General features: G+C 46.8%; 1 protein-coding gene across 1 annotated transcript; it reads left to right on the top strand.

Moving 5' to 3' along the window:
• Positions 1 to 12557: 12557 nt before the first annotated feature.
• LOC119376836 (uncharacterized) lies at positions 12558 to 13369 on the top strand. The gene has a single exon (XM_037646528.2). The coding sequence runs from the start codon at positions 12692 to 12694 to the stop codon at positions 13367 to 13369; it is 678 nt and encodes a 225-aa protein (XP_037502456.1). The 5' UTR covers positions 12558 to 12691.
• The last annotated feature ends 9376 nt before the right edge of the window (positions 13370 to 22745 follow it).

A 22745-nucleotide genomic window follows, 5' to 3' on the forward strand; every position in this document is an offset into this window, starting at 1 on the left:
CCGCCCACGGTCCAGATCGCATCTCGAACAAGCTCCTCCGAAACCTCGACGCTCCTTCGGTCGCTACCCTCACTTCCTTCCTCAACGAGTGCTGGCGCTCCGGCAACGTCCCTTAGTCATGGAAACACGCTCGTGTGGCTTTCATCCCTAAGCCGGGCAAGAAACTCACAATCGAGAATCTTAGGCCCATCTCACTGACTTCGTGCGTCGGCAAGCTTCTAGAACATGTCGTTCTCGCTCGCTTGCAAACGTACGCAGACGCTAACCATCTCCTTCCCCACACCGTGCTTGGCATCCTCCCCCATCTTTCCACGCAGGATGCCCTCTTGCAACTCCACCATGATCTCCTCGACCAACCCACATTCTCAGACACTAAGGCTCTCCTTAGCCTCGACCTTCACAAGGCGTTTGACCCATTCGGCTATCCTTGCTGAACTTCATGCCCTCAACCCCGGCACTTGCACCTACAACTACAATCCGCGTTCCTCACCGGCCGCACGGCTGAAATCATCATAGGCGGCCATCATAGGAGACCTCAAGTCTCCCACGTACGAGCTTGGCCCCCGTGGCACCTCTCAGGGTGACGTATTGTCGCCTTTTCTGTTCAACCTTGTCGTCCGCTCGCTTCCTGGCAAACTGGCAACACACCCTGTACGCGGACGACATCGCTCCCTGGGTCACGTAGGGCTCTGACGGCCACATCGAGTAGACGCTGCAACGCGCAACCGACGTCGTCACGTCCCACGTGCACGCCTCCGATCTCACTTACTCGGCGACCAAATCGGCTCTGCTTCTCACGCGACCTCCCGACCGGCGTCGCTATAAGTTTCCTCCACCCAACATCACGGTTCACGCGAACTCCACTCCCGTCCCAGTCGTTTCCCATCCCTACGTGTTCGGGCTGATACTACAGTCCAACCGTCATAACACACACCATCGACAAGCTCTCGCTCTCAGTGCAGCAGACCACGCGTATGCTCGCCCGTGTCCGTGCGCGGCGGGCGGGCATGCGAGAACATGATCTGCTCCGCCTTGTCAACGCTTTCGTTGTTTCCCGCCTCACGCACGGCCTTCTTTATGCTCGTCTCGTCAAATCGGAACGCGACAATATTGACGTTCTCATCTGCCGGGCATACAAGACTGCCCTCGGCCTTCCCTCCAACGCGTCCACAGATCGTCTTCTCTGCCTGGGTGTACACAGCACCCTCGACGAGTTCATTGAAGATCACCGCTCTGCTCAGGTGCAACGCCTTTACCGTTTGCCGATCGGTCGCCACATCCTGTCCTCCATCGGCCATGACACCTCCTCCCATCCACCAGATCTGGTCTCACTACCTCATGCTGTTCGAGCGACCTTCACTATCAAGCCGTTACCCAAGATTATGCTCGCGGGCCACCACGACGCTCGCCGCCAAGACCGTGCGGCTATGCTTCACGCCAAGTACGCCGACCACCCGGCAGTCGTCTACGTGGATGCAGCCCAATACGACACACCCAGGGACGCCTTCGTAGTCGTTTCGGTGTCGCCTTCCTCAGCACCTTCTGGGCCGGCCGTGACGGCCGGCACCACTCGAACACCTTACACTGTCGAGGCGGAAGAGGCGGCCATCGCTTTGGCTGCGACCTTGACCGACACTGGCGTCATAATCAGCGACTCCAAACAAGCCATCTCCAAATTTCGCGCGAGGTCTCGTCTCACCTGCCATCCTACGACTCTTCCGCCCGCTACTGCTGCAAGATGAACAGCGCCACTTTGAACTGATCAGGGTCCCCGCCCACTCGTGTGACCCCGGCAATGAGGCCGCTCACCAACACGCTCGAGGATTCGTTGACCGAGCGGTGGGCCCCTCAGAGTCGGACACCCCGGTGCCGGAGCCTCTGGTCACCTACCACATCAGCCAGCACTATCGCCTCGAGCGATACGCCTATCCACCCCCTCACTGCAGTCTTCCCAAGCGATCCGAGATCGCCTGGCGACGCCTACAGACCCCCAATTTTCCATGCCCCCTTGTGCTTTCGTACATCCACCCAGGTGTCATCAGTCCGCGCTGCTGCTTCTGCGGCGGCGTTGCTTCGCTGAACCGCATCCTCCGGGGCTGCCCGGACGATCCTCCGCCCACCGACCTCATTCGCTCACCCTCGACCGAGGAATAATGGGAGGCCCTTCTCTCCAGCAAAGACAGAGACATCCAGAGGCGGGTCCTGGGACGAGCTGAAGACGTCATCGAAAAACACTGCCTGGCAGGCTATGTGACTTAGGCTCCCTTACGCTCACCCCTTCGACTGATAAAGTTGTTACTCACTCACTCTTGGGCTTATTTGCATTTTTCCAGCAAATATGCTTATTTTAGGGATCATCACTCTCACCATTAGCGCGTTTGCCGTTCACTCATAGCGCGTTTGTCGATGACGACTTTGAGTAGTCTAGTGTTGAAGTCAAACATACGTTGGGGGAATCAACATGTAACGTTAATCATGCACTGGCAAACGTGCATTCAAGCGAATAGACTACCATGGAGGCAATGTTAAAAAGTAAATATGAGCTTTCGCTCATAGTTGCGTACACGAGACCATAAAAACTCAAACCGAACATCTTGTGACCATCTCGCAGCAATTCTCCATGTAAAAAGCACCATTTTGCCCATCCACTTAAACTGCCACTGCTGCAGATAAAACAATTTTCATTCCAATAGTAATAGAAATAGTGATTGTTTATTTCTTTTAATCTTGAGAGCCTCTTATGCACATAACTGTTTAAACAATACGTGGTTTCCACAACACATATCACTCGCCCCAAACCAACACAGCAAACCACAGAGGTATACTGTGAAATCTGAAGTGGCATGAAGTGCTATTACTGAGTTTCTTTTAAGTATGCCTACCTCTTCATGGAACTGACTTTCCTTGTAAAAAAGAAACTTGTTGGGACCATTTGCCATGTCCACACCATATTGCACTGTTGGAATAACAGAGAGCTGAGCTAGTTGGCACTGTTGGTGTGCTCACATGACTCCCACATCAGGGCTGGGCAGTATCGCGATACAAGAGTATCGCGATAGTATTTCAGAGATACTTTTGAGTATCTGTATTTCTGTATCGAGATACATTTGAAAAATGTATTTGTATCTCAGAAGTGAAATACATTTACGATGTATCGCCTGTATCGCGATACTATGCAGGACACGGGTATCTCGTAACATTGTTTTTTTGTGTCGGAAATGAGTTGAGGCGTGTTTCCAATGGGGGAATGACGTTTTTTTTTCTTTTTTGTGCCAAGACAAGCAAAGGCGCGCCGGCGGTCGCCGACAGATAGGGTGGCCATGGTTTCCCCTGAAGCACAGAATGGTTCATGTGGTAAAGCGCGCGACGCCACAGACGGCAGAATCGCGGGGGCAGTGTTGTCGGCCTCTGCCGACGAAAGTCGCTATCTGTCAAGGTCAGTGCAGCGCGCCTAATTTTTTTCGGGTGGCAAGCCATTACTTCGCGACCCCCTCACGGATACCGCCTTGGAACAGGCTTTGCAATGCTTCGCGTGCGTTCAGTTTTCAAAGCGGCGGCACTTCCAAAAGCAGTTCCTGTAGTCGCGGCGGAAGTGACTAGAAGATGGCTATCTTTGACGCGCTTTCAGCCGCCTCTCTAATGTCAGGGTGCGTTCCTAATTGATTACATGCGTGAAACGGTCTTTTGTGGTAGCAGGCTCCCCCACCGCCGGAGCCGACTTCACAACTTCGCCTGTTGTGGCCTTCTTAAATGGGTGCTGGTAGCGTCGGTGGCCGTGACAGCTTCATTGAAGCCGACAGGGTCAGACGGCTAAGTATTCCGAAGATGGGGACCGACTTCGGATTCTGAACAGTCAGAACAACCCAAGTGAGGGCGGAAGTGTTTCGGTATCTAGATGACCCGAGAAGAGATATCGCCACGCTGCAGGGCAATGCGGCTATGATGGCGGTATTTATTCACTATAACACGAATTTGTGCTCGCCTTCAGCGGTAGACAGACATTTTCTTTCGTGACTCTTGTGCTGAGGCTGAACCTACGCTGTTAGAAGACAGCCCATTTGAGAAGCCTACACAGCAACCTTCTCAGCAAAGCAGATCTTCAAAATAAATGTGTGCTTTTTCTCAATTCACTGGTGTTCATTAGTGATTCGAGTGATTTGCTTAAAGTGTGCTATTTCTAGCATAGCTTAGTTTGTTCGCAAGTATGTCGATTTCGGTGTCCAATCCTTGTAACTGTTGCTGTGAAATAGTGTATTTTATTGCAATTGATACTTGTAATTATGTCATTATTACTAATTATGTACTCAGTCCGCCTCCCCCCTCCCCTGCAATGTCTTAATGGCGCTGAGGGTACTGTAATAAATAAATAAATAAATAAATAAATGAACTGAACGTTTCAATGCGCTGTAACTTTAATTACACCATTATGCTGCACTAATAAGTGTCTTTGCATAGTATGAGCATCCTTGAAATAAAAAAAGTATTCCAGTATCTGTATCGCTGTAACTGTATTCCGGAATACTTTTTTCGTCTTATTGCAAAAGTATCTCCGAAATATCCCGTTACGTTAAAGGCAAATGTATCTCAGTATCTGTATTTTAGGCTTCCAGTTCATGTATTTCGATATCTGTATTCCGGAATACTTTTCTGGGTATCTCTGCCCAGCCCTGTCCCACATCCACTGAGCAGAGTATCCCTTTGGTAAAAGCGAGTACAGGGAACAAAGTGCAGAACACTGCAGGTGCACGGCAAATGAAATGCACTAAAAGACCAACATGAGGTTCTGACACTTCGAGCTGGAGCAATGCAATTTTAAATATGTTGCAATCTACGCAAGAAGGGTCAGTGTGTTGATAAAACACAGCACAATTCAGACAACCCATGCATCGTTCTTCACAACAAGTGTGTGTCACTGGCGTAAACAAATAACTAGGTGAAAAGTGACTAGAAAAAATACATGACACTTCGGGTACTTTACTCATTGAAGAATGCACCAGAACGTGCAAAAGCTGTTAGTATCACAAGGCCTCACACTCACGCAGCCGACAAAGCCATTTAGAACGAAAACGAGGACGGGCGCTGGCCAACAGTTGGTTTATTGTGCGTTCACATATATAAAGAGGGCGAGAAAAAGAAGGGAGGGGGAACATGGAAGGAAGAGGAGTTATGCGCATGGGTGTGACTATGACATTATGCCAAGCTGCTTCTGATTACTGGCTGAGATATCTGAATTCCTTGTCAGTAAGTGTGAGCGAAGGGGCACTGACACAAGCCGCGCCTTTGCACATCATGGTGTACGTTTCAAAGATTTCACATGCCAGATTGTCCTTGTATCGGCGCAACACTTTGGCTTTTTTCAGGAGCGGAGTGCACCCACAGTCTGCGCAATGGATTGCTAAATTGCTACCGTGCTTGTTCTTGACGTTGTTCGCGTGCTCTCGCAGACGATCATTGAGACAACGTCCCGACTGGCCGATGTACGATCTGCCACAGGTCGTGGGAATCTCGTACACGATCTCTTTTTTGCACTGTACATAGGGCGGAGCGTGATTCTTCCCGCAGGATTGGGAGTCGGGGGGATTTCCGTTGACGCGTTTGCACAAAGATGAAAGTTTGTTCGGGGCTGAAAACACTACACTCACACCTGTTCTTCCAGCCGCTTTTTTGATTCGATGCGAGACTGCATGAACATAGGGTAGGACAACTAATTTCGATCTGTCGAGTGGAGGCCGTACTTTTTCTTTTGGGCACCTGATGTCTCGGACCAAGACTTCAATGAAGGTTGAGAGGAGGGGTTCCGGGAATCCACTATCCTTGAGGCGCTTAAGCTGGTCATTGAAGCTGCGGTGTATCTTGTGTAGGCAGCTGCGTGAGAGGGCGTTCTTCATTGCTCCGAGTGCAACAGCGCGCTTAACTGTCCTTGAGTGTGCCGACGAAAAGGGGAGAAGTTGCTTCTTGGACCGGGGAGCGTAGGCCCAGCAGATGTGTTTGCGTCCCAGGTGGAGTTCAAGATCTAAAAAGCGTATGTGTTCATCACTTGGAAGTTCTTTCGTGAAGGTTCTAAGTGTTTGTGTTCTTTAAGCGCTGCATTCTAATGGATCCGTACCAACGAGCTCGCCTCAACACCCTCTAAAGCCATTTGTTCCAGCACAACCAAGAGAACCAAAACGGCGTACACTATGAATTGAAGTGACATACGGTGCAGTTGGCAAACATCTTTCGAGTATGCATACATCTTTTCAAAGCTAACAGTTCTTGAAGAAAGCTCGTTGGGAGCAGAAGCCATGCCCAGATCATATTTCACTGCTGGCTTGTAGGCCTAGTGGTTACGGTGCTCGGCTGCTGACTCGAAAGATGCGGGTTCCTGGCTGCAGAGGTGGCATTTCGAACGAGGCAAAGTGCTAGAGGCTCATGTACTGTGCGATTTCAGTGCACGTTAAAGAATTCCAGTCGGTCTAATATATCCAGAGCTCTCTGCTACGGCATCTCTCAGCCCGAGTCGGTTAGGCATAATAATTACCACGACCCAACCGACCAATGCTTCTTTGGCAACTTGGGTAGAGAGAACGTAACGCACAACAGTACAAAGCAAACGAAATGCACTAAACAGTAAGCGTGACGCTCCGACACTTCCTGGTTGGACAAATGCTGTTCTAAAAAATTGGCCGCGTATCTGCGTGCTTCGCTGCAAATGTCGTGTAAAGACAATAGAAGAGGCGCTGTGTGAGATATGGACGCCATCTGGCAATACGTCGGGAAACATGAGTGCTGTGTTGCGTGCTGGTAGTCCCGGCGCAGCAGCAGGCGAAGACCTTTGCAGAGAAACGTCCGCACTCAACGAGTACTCTCCACACACTCTTTTATTTACACGTCGCCTGGGTAAAACAGGAACGCCAGAGCGGCGCCCACAACCGGCAGCCTGAAGGCCGCCCACAACGCTGCTTTTTCATTTTTTAAATATTTTTTTTCACCTTCTTGGCCTTCTCAAAACTAAAGTTTTTCAACACCAACCCATGGCATTCGTACAGTGCAATACAGAACCGAAACCGAAACACAACAATGAGCTCGTGCGAGGGGCACGGAGGAAGGTAAATTTCAGCGCAGTCGCATTTTCAGCTTTGTTGAAACAGCGCTCACTAGACGACGAGGAAGTAAAAGAAGGCACAGGACAGGCAGCGCCTGTCCTGTGCCTTCTTTTAATTCGTCGTCGTCTAGTGAGCGCTGTTTCAACAAAGATGAACGCACACCAACTCGCTCAAGCTTCCATTCTTATGCATTTTCAGCGCAGCTTAAGAAACTAGGGTCCTTAAAATTACGTATGTATGCATTTTCTATTAAAGGAACACGCCACCTAATACTTACCTAGTGATGTTGCACCTCAGATATGCATGATATTTACTTTTTGATCGACAACGTTCACAAGTATGAACAGCCGTACCATTTCAAGACGGCTGGCCCTTGGGCAAGTGGTTCAACTTTGGCCGAGTGGCTGAATCGAGGGACGTGCCGACAAACAGAAAGAGACAGAAAGACAGACAGACCAAAATTTGTGCGTTTAAGTTCCCCAAGAAAGACTATCGTCTTTAATATTGTTACCGGGAAGAAACTATATACACAGGGTATATTTAACAGCAAAAGCGTACAACGCTGTCGCAGTTCAAGCGCGTTCCACCCAGCACTTCGTCGTCGTCATTCGCTGCCCTTCTCCGCCCGTGACATTACCCGCCGGCGGCATAAGCACCGCCCCGGTGTGATCAGTTATCGGGGCGAGAGTTGTACGGTTTAAGTCGCGAGACATGAACTATATCACTCGTGGCTGAAGCTGTCGTTGACAGCTTCAGCCACGAGGATTGAGTGCAGCGATCTGATAGGTCACGCTAGTGACCTTTCGTATGACGCGGTAAGGGCCAACATAACGGGACATCAGTTTTTCGCATAGACCAACACGTCGCGATGGTAACCGCAGCAAGACCAGCGACCCCGGAGAGTACTGCACGTCGCGGTGTCGGCGATCATAACCACACTTTTGGTTAACCTGCTAGGCGCAAAACGATTCCGGGCGACCTGGCGGGCGATGTCAGCACAGGCCAGTGCACCACGAGCATATGCAGTCGATGAGTCGGCGTCAGAATGCAACATGGTGTCCATGGGTCAAGGCGGGTCGTAGCCAAACAACAGGTAAAAAGGTGAAAATTCAGCTGTGTGGTGACGCGAAGAGTTGTATGCGAAGGTTACAAAAGGTTGGTTGATGTCCCTGTGGTCGTCAGAGAATCGCGGTGGTCCTCAGAGACGTACATTGCAAGCATGTCTGTCAGGGTACGGTTCAGGCGTTCGGTGAGGCCGTTCGTTTGTGGGTGGTACGCTGTAGTGAACTTGTGGTGGGTCGAGCAGGATCGCAAGAGGTCGTCGACTACTTTAGATAGGAAACAGCGGCCGCGGTCATTGATCAATTGACGAGGAGCACCATGACGCAGAATGATGTCATGAAGAATTAAATCGGCTACATCAGTAGCGCAGCTGGTGGGAAGTTCGCGTGTGACGGCATACCGCGTTGCGTAGTCGGTAGCGACGGCAATCCACCTGTTACCGGTGGCCGACACGGGAAAAGGTCCTAGAAGGTCGAGGCCGACTCGGAAAAATGGCTCGTCTGGAACTTCAATGGGCTGAAGACCGCCAGCGGGCAATAGCGCAGGTGTCTTGCGCCTCTCACAGAGGTCGCACGCCGCAACATGCTGTCGCACAGAACGGTAGAGGCCAGGCCAAAAGAATCGCCGGCAAATGCGGTCATACGTGCGTGACACCCCTAGATGGCTGGCGGTGGGTGCATCATGAAGCTGGGCGAAAACAACCGAGCGGAGATGCACAGGAACAACGAGCAAAAGCTCAGCACCGTCAGGGCGGGCGTTGTAGCGGTGCAAGATGTCGTTGCGAAGGACGAACATCTGTAAGGAACGGTTAGGTTGTGGAGATTGCAGACCATCTATAATAGGCCGCAGAGATGAGTCGCGGCGTTGTTCAGCAGCTATGTTGACGAAGTCGCTAATGGAGAGAACGATTCTGTAAAAACTGTCGTCCGTTTCTCCCTTTGTCCACGTTTTTCGCGCAGTTTTTACAGAATGCATTACCAACGCGCCCAACAGTCTGTTCTTCTAAGGGGAGAACGAGTGGTGTTTGTTCATCTTCCGTTGTTTCAGGCGGATCGACTGGGTGCCGAGACAAGCAGCCGGCATCCCTGTGAAGTTGCCCAGACTTATAGGATACAGAAAATGTGTACTCTTGTAAGCGCAGCGCCCAGCGACCGAGGCGTCTTGTGGGGTCCTTGAGCGAGGAGAGCCAGCAAAGCGCATGATGATCTGTAATAACCAAGAAGTGTCTGCCATACAGGTACGGTCGGAATTTCGCGATGGCCCAGACGAGCGCTAAGCACTCACGTTCTGTAATCGAGTAATTTTGTTCCGATGGCGACAAGAGGCGGCTTGCGTACGCGACGACGCGGTGTATACCCTGTTGCCGTTGTGCAAGCACTGCGCCTATACCGTGGCCACTGGCATCGGTACGGACCTCCGTAGTGGCAGACGGGTCGAAGTGTGCCAGAACTGGCGGATTGGTGAGGATGGCAACGAGTGATGAGAAGGCGTTTGCTTGTTGTTGGCCTCAGGTGAATGCGACGTCCCTTTTCAGCAGGCAGGTCAGGGGATGGGCTACTTCGGCGAAGTTCTGGACAAAACGACGGAAGTAGGAGCACAGTCCAACTGCGGACGTCCTTAGCAGAGCCGGGTGAGGGGAAAGCTCGAACTGCACGGACTTTTTCAGGGTCTTGTTCCGAGATGGCCGAGTACACAGATTTGGCGCTGTCCAAAGCGACATTTCGACGAGTCAAGTTGGAGGTGACCGGGTCGGAAAACACCAAGCACGGTGGCCAGGCGAGTGAGATGGTTTTCAAAAGTAGTGGAAAAAACGATAACATCGTCTAGATAGCAAAGACAGATGGACCACTTCATGCCTCGAAGGAGAGTCCATCATGCGCTCGAAAGTCGCGGGAGCATTACATAAGCCAAAAGGCATCACCTTAAACTGATAAAGTCCATCAGGGGTCAAGAATGCAGTCTTTTTTCTGTCTTGGTCGTCCACAGCGACCTGCCAGTACCCTGAGCGCAGGTCTGTTGAGGAGAAATACCTGGCGCCGTGCAAGCAGTCGAGCGCGTCGTCTATTCGCGATTCCAACTGAGCGCTCGCCACCTAGCGGGCGCGCCTGGAAACGGCCCTAACAGGGTCAACCTTGAAAGGAGATATGGTATCACGTTGCGCGCGTCGTGATAGCGGCCGCACAGTTCCTTTATTTTCGCCATGCCGCCGCGCGCGAGCCCGAAAAAGAAGAAAGCGATCTCCAAAGAACATTGCTGTGTGCCACAATGCGTGGCATCGCGGTGGAAAGGTGGCAACGTATCGTTCCATCACTTCCCGAAGGATGCAGACGACGCGCAACGGAGAACGGCGTGGATCAGAAACTTACGCATTGGAAAGAAGGTGACCGGCACTATGGTGGTTTGTTCAAATCACTTCGCTCGAGACGACTTCATTCTCCCAGGTGAGCACACCATTATTTAGCGTGTGTGCGTGTTTTTTTTAATATTCGGGCTTCTCGTAAGCGGAGTACAGTTTCGTCTATATACGAAAGCGCTTTAGTACATTAGTTGCGTTATATGTGCGAGTGTATTTTTCGCTTATACTTATTTTCTGCACAAGTCTTAGTCTGCTCATTCTGAAATTAAGCTGCAGTAATATTCTGGCAGACCACTGGAGTAGGCTGCGAGGTCAAACCGCTCCCACCTCCGAAAATTTTCGATTTTGCGTGTGTGTATATACACGCGGCTATGCAAACACATGCACGAAGATAGATAAACAATGGTTGGACCACCCCGAAAAATTTCTCGCTACGCCCCTGTCGCTAACGTACGTTTTGTCCGCGCGCACTGTAGTAGTGAAACCTGAAATATATTTATAATGGACAAAGGTACGGTGGTTACGCCTGCGTTTTCTCTGCGGTGTCTACAGGCGATGCTGTGTTCTAATTAACGCGGCGCACTGCCTGTTTTGGTTTGTCAGCTCGGATGAAATTTAAGAGCAAGAAGCTTACCGGGCGTTCAACTTGCGCCCGCACCGCTTGGTACCTTTCCGACACAGTGCAGCGCAACTTAATTATGTAGGAATAGGCTTGTTTCAGAGTGATGCAATTATCACTATACCACTGAATAAACGACGCTAATTTCCGGAAACCTAACGTGGTTAATTTACTTCGATTAGTTATTCCCTTCTCAAATTTATTAATAGTTTCACTGGGGGCGTAGCCAGGCATATTTTCGGGGGCGGGGTGGGGATCACCACCCTTTAGGTATGTTATTCGTGCGTGTGTAATGTGCGCGTATACATATGCATGAAGTTTCGAAGGGTGGAAAAGGGGTTACCTCCCCCACCCCTGGCTACGCCAATGGCTCTCACTACTCGTGCAAACCTTGCTTTTAAATGCTGCACGGCTCATTCACATGTAAATGGCATGCTTTCAGTATTTGCCTTTTTGTCTGTAAAAGGAAGTTAAATTGGGCAATATAATATGAATAATTTCAGACTTCCCATGTGTAAGAAGACGACTAAAGCGGACTGCTGTCCCAAGTCAAAATCTGCCACAGTCATCTGTACACGATGCCGAAAAAGCAGCCCGCCTCCAACAGCTCAGTGCAGAACGATTAGAAAGGAGGACACGGCGGTCAGCAGAGGTAAGTGTAAAGTAGCCTAAATATATGTAGCAGAGATTCAGTCACCTGTAAGCGATATTTTATGAATGCAGCAAGTGCTTTTTGTTTGTTTTATTTATAACTCAGGATAATGAGGCACCAAAGGCAAGTGCTGTGTCAAGATTTCAAGGCGACAGTTCACACAAGGAGCCTTCGCATCTTAAAATGGGTGACTTTCCTGCGCAGGTGAGCAAAGTTTACTCAACCTCATGGAAACGCAAAAATAATCTGACCTTCTGTAGCAGAGCTCTGGTGACAAGTGTAAGCTATTTGATGCATGCAGCGAGCGTTGTTTGTTTTATTGAAATCAGGATGATGTCCAACCACAGCCAAGTGCTGTACCCAGTTTTCAAGATGACAGTGCACATGGGCCTTCATCTAGCAAATGGGAGCTTTACCAACACAGGTGAACAGAATTTACTCAGTTTCATGAGTAAATTTGGCCCCTTGTCTAACACCTAATAAACTCAAAGCCTAAATGTCGGCCAGTATGTTGTAACCCCACTTGCTCTAGCCTTCTGCGAATAACGTCAATGTGTGGGTGGTTGATTTATCCTCAGGTTTCATGTGACAGCCATAAAGCAGAAGCCACTGCAGAAGAAGAAGACGCCGCAAGTGTGCTTATTGAAATGGCTCTTGTTGGCAGTGCTCTATCAAGACAGGACAAGGCTTCTCAAGTACACACGGGGGCATTTACACATAAATTTGTGGACACCTTAGACGACACCAACATTACGTCATACACAGGACTCTCATCCATGGAATTACTGGAAAGCCTGGTTGGATGTTACCTTCAGGTGCAGCAAGTACATGGCAGGAGCCGCCTGACAGCTGAAGAAAGAATTGTACTAACCCTGATCAAGTTAAAACACAACATCTCAAACACATTCCTTAAACACATGTTTGGATGCTCCCTCACGACATGCACCAATACCATAACACAAACAATTGGAATTCTTGCTCAAATATTGTCATCGGTTGTAATGCTGCCATCGAAAGAAGAGATCGTGGAAAACATGCCAACTCACTTCAGACAATTCAGTAATGTTAGAATTATTGTAGACTGCACAGAAATACCTGTTTCCCAGCCAAATTGCCTTCAGTGTGCACTGAGGTGCTATTCTGTGTATAAGAAGACATTCACATGCAAATACATGATCACTGTAACACCGGGTGGTGTGATTGCTCATGTGACACAAGGTTATGGTGGTCGTACCTCGGACAAAACTATTTTTGAGCAAAGTAAGCTCCTTGATAACCTCGATACTGTGTCAGACGCAGTGATGGCAGACCGTGGCTTCCTCATTGATGACTGTTGTGCAGAAAGGCTAATTGAACTAATTCGGCCACCTTTCAAGAAAGGGCAACAAATGACAAAAGGTGATGCTGTACGTACTCAGAAAATAGCATCAGCAAGGGTGCACGTTGAGCGTGTCATTCAGCGCATGAAAATTTTCAAAATTTTGTCTACAAGAGTTCCATGGAGAATGGTAGGACAACTAGATAACATAATGACAGTGGTTGCAGGGATCACTAACCTATCAGCATCTGTATTTGCCCCCCACCGCTTTTTATAGACACCAAGGGACAATCTTTCTTTGGTACAGTTGATGTGTCTGCAATATAGAACTGCGGTACGTCAACAAGACCAATATAGTTTAATTCTCAGTCTGTATGCATGTCTAAATTATGAAGCACCTATTTTTTTGTATTTACAGGTGAAATTAACTTTCGTGTAACCTTTTCAACTGGGGCTCACGCTTTATATGGGGATGTACGAACATCAAATTTTCAATTGTGAAGTGAATTCAAGTAATGAAAACAAAGTGTGCATCGAATATTTTTCTAATATCTTTGCATACTAACAGTACAACTACCGACTGTGGCAAAAAATTTTTCACCAACCAGGCATAAAAAAGCAAGTCTTGTGCAGCAAATAACATACAGGAAATTAATGCATTGTAGAGCACTATTGCTGGGCAGTACGACATCTGGAGTTTATGTTGTCACGAAGGAAGGATCTCTGCTCAATATTTTCTGGAAGCAGCGACATTGTTATGCATGTGACCATTCCTCAGACAACGAAAACAGCCGCTGGTTAGACACACGTGCTTGTGTGTTAATCTTGTCATGATTTAACTCCTCTAAGCTTGCTTTCTCAACTGGAACAAGCAACAACTGATTGACACGATGTTCATTGCAGGTGCTTTACGTTCGGAAACCAGAATAATGGCGGATTTACTTATTTTTAGATGTTTTTTAAATTAATTTTTGGCAGTGGGCTCCCCATTTTTTTCGGGCGGTTTGTTCAGTACAATTTCGGCAGTCTATTGCAACAACGTGCATGGCCTCATGCACAATGTCATGCTCCGGCCACTACACTTGAATACTGACACAGCATTTGGAAAAGCACACTGGAGATGAAGAGAATATGGCTACTGAAACTAATTTGTCTATTTGTGCATCAAATTTTCTGAAATTTAGCACAAGTATGTAATTCTTCGTGCTGATTTCAATACTGTGGTAACTTTTGTGGTGTTTGAATATTGAAAATAGTGAGGGTCTTGTGAATCGAATACATACCTAGTCAAAGTTTTGAATATTCGCACACCCCTATTTTATCGTTCAGTTTTTACGCTAATGTCAGCAACACATGAGAAGTTCCATCACATGACTATGGATTACACATTTTTGTGGGGGATTAGCCTACTTTTCATCACGGCATCATCTGACCTCAAGGCATTCTGAACTTGGGACGCCTATCCTGAGCAACTCTCAAAATCGAGGTGTTATTTTAGCCCTTGGAATCGGCCCAGTTTAATTTTTTCATATATGATTGCGTGGTTTACATCTCAAACACCTACGATATGATAATGGGATGCCAAGTGCAGGGCTCAGGGAATTTTAACCTATCCTCATGTCTCTTTAACATGCACCTAAATCTCAATACGCGGGTCTCTGGCATTTCACCCTCCATCGAAATGCGGGTGCCGTGGCCGGGCAGTTTAATTTTTTGGGAATATTATCAGCAAACATAAGACATGCAGTTATCTTGTTACCACCTAAGGTAAACCAAGCGTGGTATGCAAGTACTCAGCTACCACTGACATGCAGACACCATCTCTTTATGTACATCTGCATGATGTATATCCACTGAGCCAGTATAGTGCTGGTAAAGTGTCAGCTGCCTATGTGCAGCAGATCGAACGACGTGATGTGCCGAGATTTTTCCATACGGCATGAGTAGAGCAGAAATGTAAAGGCCAGAGAAAGAAAAAGGTTTCACACTTCATCAGTACCTTGACAAATACAAGTTCTGAAGAGCAGAGCAATGGGGACAAATCACGAGTAATAAGATGCTTAATTGTAATGGTAGATTACAGGAACAACCATTCATTTTGTAGATCCTGACTCGAAACCAGTATGCTTATCTTTGCAGCATTGTATTTTTTTGTGCAGAGCAGTTGCACTATTCATCTTGGGTCACATGAGCATTGTACAAATGTCATACCAATTTATGTTGTCTAGCATGAAGTGAAATATCAAGCATGATGTAGCATCATGTGTAGAAAATGAAAATAAACAAGTACAAGTAAACCGATGTCTTTTATAATGTTATTTGAACCAAGTACAGCACTCATTGCATTATGTCTTAAATGATGAAACAAAGCATCCATGTATTGGATTTATCAAAACAATGCTTTATTAACTCCTAAATAATATCACATACTGCTACAATGATTGTAGCACAGCTACCATGTGACAATATATAGCACAGGGAAGCATGCAACAGCTACAGTATCTGTCTACTGAACACATTACTTGAGCCCAGTGTAGCTTACATTTACAGATCTAGCTGAATTCAGAAGTGCACATAAAAATGCCCCTTGACTAGTTGAAGTTCTGTGGATCTTGGAAAGCAAAGGACAAAGAATGGAAAGAAACCAGGCATGTATTCTGCTCCAGTAAATTGAATACAAAGACAATAGGTTTCAGTTATTTAGTGCAGCCAGTCAATGGCAGTGGCGAAAAAGATCAAGCAGCGTGCCATGAGATGCACATGAAGTGTTATCAAATTAGAAAAGTGTTGAACACAACACCACATATTTTTTACAGCTGTAAAGATGGTGAGACTGGCCAAGTAACAAGTTTCATTAATTACGTCAAACATGATTTAGCAGATACAAGATGTTAAAAAGAGACAATCTTTTTTAATTGCTGCAAGGGATACGGACACCAAAATTTTCGCCTTCGTTTCTTGCGTCAAATGAAAGGCCAAGTTCTCAAGAACCTACAAAAATGTACTAGAGTGCAGGTGTGTCCTAAAAAATTATATTACAACGTTATTAAAATCTAGTTTTGGTTCATACTGTACCCTGACGTCATGATACAACATAAGCTTCTAGTGCCGTGCTCGCACAAGATATCTTGACGTTTCCACAGCCGCTCTGTTTCATGGCTGTATTGGTGACGCACAAGCGTCCATTTTGTATTTTTTGGTATGTGACATCATCACACCTATAGTCAGATAAACTTAAGAAGTTGGGAATGCCCCACCTAGAATACTAACTAAAGTGTGGCACCAATCACATCCAGTACTAAAGAAAATAGTCCAGCTAAACTGAAGAAACACTACTACGAACTAATAGTGCCGTGGGCGTCCGGAGGGAGGTGCAAGGGGGGGCAGCTGCCCCTCCCTTGGAATTTTGGATAATAATTTTCTATGCAGTAGCAGTAAGCTACACAGCTTGATTAGCACACTCCAGTCCCGCATATCCGCGTGAAACATCATTCTGGATTACCAGCCAACTTTGCACGTTACATACTGCCATGGACTAACCTTGCCTGTCAAGTGACGGCAATGAAACAAAAGCTACCTATGCTGTACGCCCCCCTCCTCCTCCCCACCCTCTGCTGATGCACCCCCCTGGAAAAAGTTCTGCGGACGCCCTTGAATAGTGCACTAGGCAATGCTCTCCTAAGGCGGCGTTACCAGCCATCCGGCTCCATGACAACAGTCTGGAATGGACTTCAGGAGAGTTTCCATTAGGGCTTGTTCGTGATTCATCTGTGCACCACCAGTCCACATCCAGTTCAGCCTGGAGTGCATGCGCATTGGTGCAGGCTTGTGTGCATCCACATTTGAGGAGGAAATACCGTGTTACCTTCTTCCTAAGTTGTATCTGACTATGGCCCTACTGTCACCAATATTGGTACTGTAGCCCGACGACACAATAATGTCATGTCAGTTGGTGCACCATGAAAAAATTGACTCTAAAATCAAACACATTATCTTACTGGCACTTACTGAGCGCCACAATTGCTCAGAGCCATCTCTGTATACAGGAGATTTGTACGGTGGAGTAAACTAAGTTTCGAAAATTAGTGTCAGTACCACTTTAAAGAAGCAGCAGTCATTTGTTTTGCATATTTGCTCTGAAACCAGTGCCCCTTCACAACAACTGTGTCCTTCCAGCAGCATCTGGAATGGTTCTTATGTGCACAAGTTCCAAGTATGTAGCTCGTTTAGGGGCCCGGCTTGTCGTCCATCCACTGTCTCATGCCACATGGTGATGCATGGTCAATACAGCCTAAAAACAAGGCCTAACAATTGCTCAAAACCAGTTCAAGATAAACTAACAATGTCTAAAATAATATAAACTACAGAAATAACACAGTATTAATCACAATAGTTTACCTAAAATCACAAAAAAACGCTTCTGAAACAAGTGGCTGATACCCGTGCCGCACGAGAGGGCACCACTGAAGCCCCTCCATCACGTCTGCTGCCGCTTTCTTAAGTACCACCATCTATTGTTTCGACGACGACGCCCCACTTCCAGTTCCAGAGCTTCGGAAGGAAATTCTTGAGCCACTTTCCTCCCGCTTTTCCTTCCATCTGGTTTTCTGCGCACGCATGTGCACACGCGAGAAGCAAAATATTTCATTCTCCGTTTGTGCAGTGTTGTTGGTTTGAAGTTCGTCCTTAAACTGTCTGCCGCCAAGCGAGTTTTCGCTCGGTATTTCTGCGTCGTGAGGGCATGGGCAGGCATGGGGCAGGTGCATCAACCGGAAAAACAGCAGAAACATCATGGCGGCACTTCGGCTTTCGCTAGGTGGAGAGCCGGTGTAAAGGGAGAGGGGGAGGACGAGTTGGCGCTACTTAACATAGCCGACGGAAAACGCATGGAGAGGCTTTAGGCACCACCACTGCCTAGGCAAGTGCGCAGTTGATGAGGCGGTGGCAAGTACCATGGGAATCGCTGAATTGTCCATGCTACACACTTCCTCAGGTTTCGCGGTAGTGGAGCTGCACTAAGCGCAAGATTTAGAACTACACCAAGACCTACACAAGAACATTACTGCAGGATTTCTTTCTCTTTAAAGGCCCTAATGAAACCTTTTGTACCTCATAATCAAACAAAAAAATTTCAAATAGTGAAATTGCAATCAAATTAAGCTACAAAAATTATTTGACTTGTATGTGAAATTTCGGGATACTTGCACACCCCTACCATCATTAAGAGCCTCGTTCTACAGCACAGGTCTGAACTGACAATGGCTTGCCTACAAGCCCCCAACCCTGGTCACAAGCTTGCCACGTACCTTTGTTTTGTAGATTTCCACTACTGTATCCCTGAAGCCCTCAAAGATGCTGCTGTCGAAATCTACCGTTGTGCTGCAGAACAACAAGGGGGCATTGTAGACAAAAAGATCGACCTGCATTTTCCCACTACTCCGATCTGTACCTGAAGCCGTGTCATATACTCTCGTTTTGGCTTCAAGCGGTCAAAGTCTAAGAATGAGTTTTCCAGCTTTTGTGGACACTTAATTTCTAAAAGTATCTTGACATCTGCAAAAAAAGGAAACAATATCATCAGGAGAACAAGCAATGAAGGGAAACTCGGGGTGTAAAACGAGTCTCACAGTCTGGATGGTCAACTCATGTCCCTGAGCTTCCATCCATTGCTTGTAAGTATCCCGTGCTATCGCCTCCTTTTCTGCTCCTTCACACATGGCAGTTGTGCGGACTTGTGCTCTTTGGGTGATCACTTTGAGAAATGAATCAATCGTCACATTCTTCTTTGACCGTAGGAATGTTCTCGCTTTTTGTCATGCAACTGTGGGCAATGCTTGCCATCACCAATCCATTTCTGTACTGGTGCCAGGCAGGCGATGATGCCTGGTCGCGGGGTCCGAAGCTCGATGGCATGCCTTGCACTCTCCAGCCCATACACATCGCTTAGGAAAGCCATAACATCCTCTGGTTCCCTGCCCTGCAGCTGCTTCATCTCTTTCTTCAGAAGCTCTAGGAGCGGTGGCAAGCAAGAAGACTCGCCTGAATAATATGAAGAAATTTTCTTGTTAGTTTATATCAGGAATGATAATAAACTAACATGAAGCGGGTCAAAATTTTGCACAAATGCAAAATTTTGACCAGCTTCATCCCCCTCCTCAGAAGCTCTAGTAGCAGTGGCAAACAAAGAGGCTTGCCAGAATAAATACAAAGAAATTTTGATGTTAGTCTTTTATAAAGAACTAGTATTTATGCAACAATTTGACCCATTCAAGATATATGTTGTAAAAGCTGTAATGTTAATGGAGTAAGACTACTACTAAACTCATGAAATCATCAGAGACAAAAATTTTGCAATAGAAAGGACATGGAAAGCTATAATAGTGTTATCTATTCTTATTAGAAAGCATATACTATCAGGTCTTACCACTTGGCAGTGGTGCCACTGAAGCACACGGCATGGCTTGAACTTGACGTCGCCGGTTTCTGCATGCAAATTCTAATGTCAATCTTTCAGTAAATTGGCAATTAATAGCATTCGTTATAAAGATAATTGAGAAGCACAGTGCCAAAGGAACATTTAGCCCTAAAAGTACAAAATGTGGTTACTGCATGCACCAGTGTGATAACTTGTGGCCATTTGGCAAGTTGGCCATGAAGACTAAAATTGGCAAAGGTATACCAATTCGCTTTTCAATGTTCAATATTTGAGAGTCAGCTCTCAAAACTATGACAGTGCACATAATAGGATACATGTGAGTATTCTTAGTTGTGCTTGTAAAAAGAGCATGTACTATGCGACGCCAATTGGCAAAAAAGAGTGTTCCACACTCGCCGTCATGCTGCAAGCTTTGCTGGCTAACACACACAGATTTACCCGTACAGATACTCAGTAAAGTGGATGTGTATGGGGGAATGACTCCCACTGTAACTCAATTGGTAGAACATCGAATGCATTATCCGAAAATTGTAGGTTCAGTCCCTTCAGGCAGCAGAGTTGTCACTTTCCATGTATGTCATAATTACTACACTACAATTAAAGACTTTAAATGATCTCCCTTATGCCTTCCTTGGCATCATAGGTTTTGTCGAACAAAGAAGCGAGCCCTTTCATTTATTTTTTTGCTCTGAGAACTTAGTATAACTAATTGCCATAAAACAGCTCAGTTTCAATGTGACATGAACAAAACTGAATCCAACAGACAGGTAAGCCAACGAAAGCATAGGGGACATTATTTGTTGTTTTTAACAACAGTGTCATAATTATGACATAAGATGAAATAAATCAAAGTTGACGAAAAAACACCTTTGCCGTTGGTGCGGCCCGAACCCACAACTTTCAATTTGCGCGACTCATGCTCTACCAACTGGGCTATGACAGTGGGCATTCCCCCACCTAATTGGTTGGGTATTTTTGTGCGTGTTAGTGAGCGCCATTCTTGCTACATTGGCTTCATCCACTCTGGCGCTATTTAGGATGATGAGAGGTATAGGCACCAATCATGTTGTATTGTTTTCTTTCTTATTTTATAACTGCCATGGTATAAATGTGCTCAATGTCAAAAAATAAAACTCAGATGTACATCAGCACCATTGCTGTCCCTTCTTTGTCTTGTGTACCCTCAAAATTTAGCACCGTTTCTCCTACTTTTGCAAATATGAATCAACTAGCCCAAGCCTCAATCCTAGCAAGTTTCACACGAAGAAAATTCCGCACAACTTCTTTGTAATCTCATGTTCGTTCTTGCATGCCACCCTTGATTGCACAACAAACATGAAAGTATCTCAGGAGCCAGCACTTCAGGAGGAGGAGGACAAGCCACCTTGTTCAAACAGCTTCCCACTACTCAGCCTGAGACAAGTTTAACCACCTTCATCTTTCTGTCCATCCAACAACCTCAATTATACTTTGCAGAACTTGCTGTTGCACTAGTTGGTAGCACCAAGTTGCGTTAGGTGCAACTTAATGCTCACTCATTCACACACACATCCCCATATGCACATACTCATTTGTGGGTAGTGCTCTTGAGTATATACACGTGTGGATGTGTGCATAGGCGTGCGCAGGGTTCTCCATTACAGGAGGGGGGGGGGCAAAGTTTCAAAGCAGTGCCTCCCTGCCCCATCGGACAAGTCCAAAACAAAACAAGCTTCGCAATGCATGCAGAAAGGCAAATGAAACAATGACGTGATGCTCAGAATGACCTGCCTTTGGTTCATGGCGTTCTGGGGGACAAGTGGGAAGCACACCATTCCTGCAATGCAATGTCCCCCCAGCTGCCACTACTCTAAAAAACTTTCATTTCCATAACCCTGCACATTAAACAATGAGTGGACATGTCCTACTGATTAAAGATGTGGGGCTGACTGGGACTGGGGGGGGGGGCAGTCAGCCCCTCTGCCCTCTTGTGTGCACGTCTATGGATGTGTTCGTGAATGAGGGAGTTCTAAGTAGCACCTAACTACTTCATTATGACTCAGTCCTACTTTCAGCCTTTATATTGCCGAAATGGAGTGAGCACCTTACCTGTGAGTCACAATCGCAGACTCTGGTGCTGCCTTGCGAAGCGCTCACCAATTTTTTGCAACTGATCTGCAGAGATCACGGCTGTTGAAAGGTCTCCTTTCACGTGACAAAATTCTTGCAGTGGCACTGGGGCATAGGAGCGCTGAACATCTGTCTTTTTTTTTGCCCACGAACACTCCAAGTCTGTGCAGCTTAAGTGCTGAAGAGACTGCAGGCCAGCTCTGAACATAGCAATTCCGTTTTACATAGTACTGCAAAAGAAGTTCACTCAGCCAACACTCATTTGTTATTGACATAATTCAGTGTTTCATGAGGTGTTTTTTTTTAATGACGCCTGCTGCAGCTTTAACTAAGCTGGCCATCTATATAAAAAAAAAAAATTGTGGGGATTTCCGTCACGAGCATTTGTTCAAGCCATGTTAGAAATATGAATTTAAAAAACCTAAAAAATAGGCAATATACAAATGGCACACGTGACTGTTTTCTGTCACTCAACTTATTTAGTACTAGCAAATTACTAAGCTTTTAAAAGCAAAATTTCACCAGAATGAACCAAGCACAAATTACTTTAGTTATATTTTAGCCAGCTCCTTCATACATTTCCAGGCCCATTCACATCAATTTTCTATTTAGTAAGTGATCAGAAAAACATGGATCTGCTATAATAGCGTAGCGTTTCGTTGAAACTGATGTCTCGCACGGGGGTTTGAGAACTTTGCGTGATGCAAGCGTCTGCTGTGTTCCCAAGCTCGGGCCTTGCTTCGATTACTGCGTACTGCCAAACGTACAAGCGAGTCTTCGGACGCACACGACCTTATTTATTACAAACCTTATAACATGGATCGGCGAACGAAGAGAAAGGTGCACTCCTACTTCCAAGCGAAACTACGATTTTCTTTACCCCGAGATACAATGTCCCAGACATAGCTCCATTCTGTAATCAAGTGAACAGCATGCGTGTTCAGATTTTGACGGGACAACGGAACTCACTGGGATACATGCAATCTGCAACACGAGTCGCGGCGCAGTCACCTCGAAAACAGTGAAGGCCTTACCTGTAGCAGTGCAGCAACGCCGCGCACAAGTGCTTGCACCTTTCGGAGAGGCCCGCTACACACGAGCACTTGCC

The sequence above is a fragment of the Rhipicephalus sanguineus genome, unplaced genomic scaffold, assembly GCF_013339695.2.
Source record: "Rhipicephalus sanguineus isolate Rsan-2018 unplaced genomic scaffold, BIME_Rsan_1.4 Seq243, whole genome shotgun sequence".
Lineage (NCBI taxonomy): Eukaryota > Metazoa > Arthropoda > Arachnida > Ixodida > Ixodidae > Rhipicephalus > Rhipicephalus sanguineus.

Coding starts and splice junctions, on each gene's coding strand:
- LOC119376836 (XM_037646528.2), top strand. CDS start 12,692: ATGTTTGGATGCTCCCTCACGACATGCACCAATACCATAACACAAACA.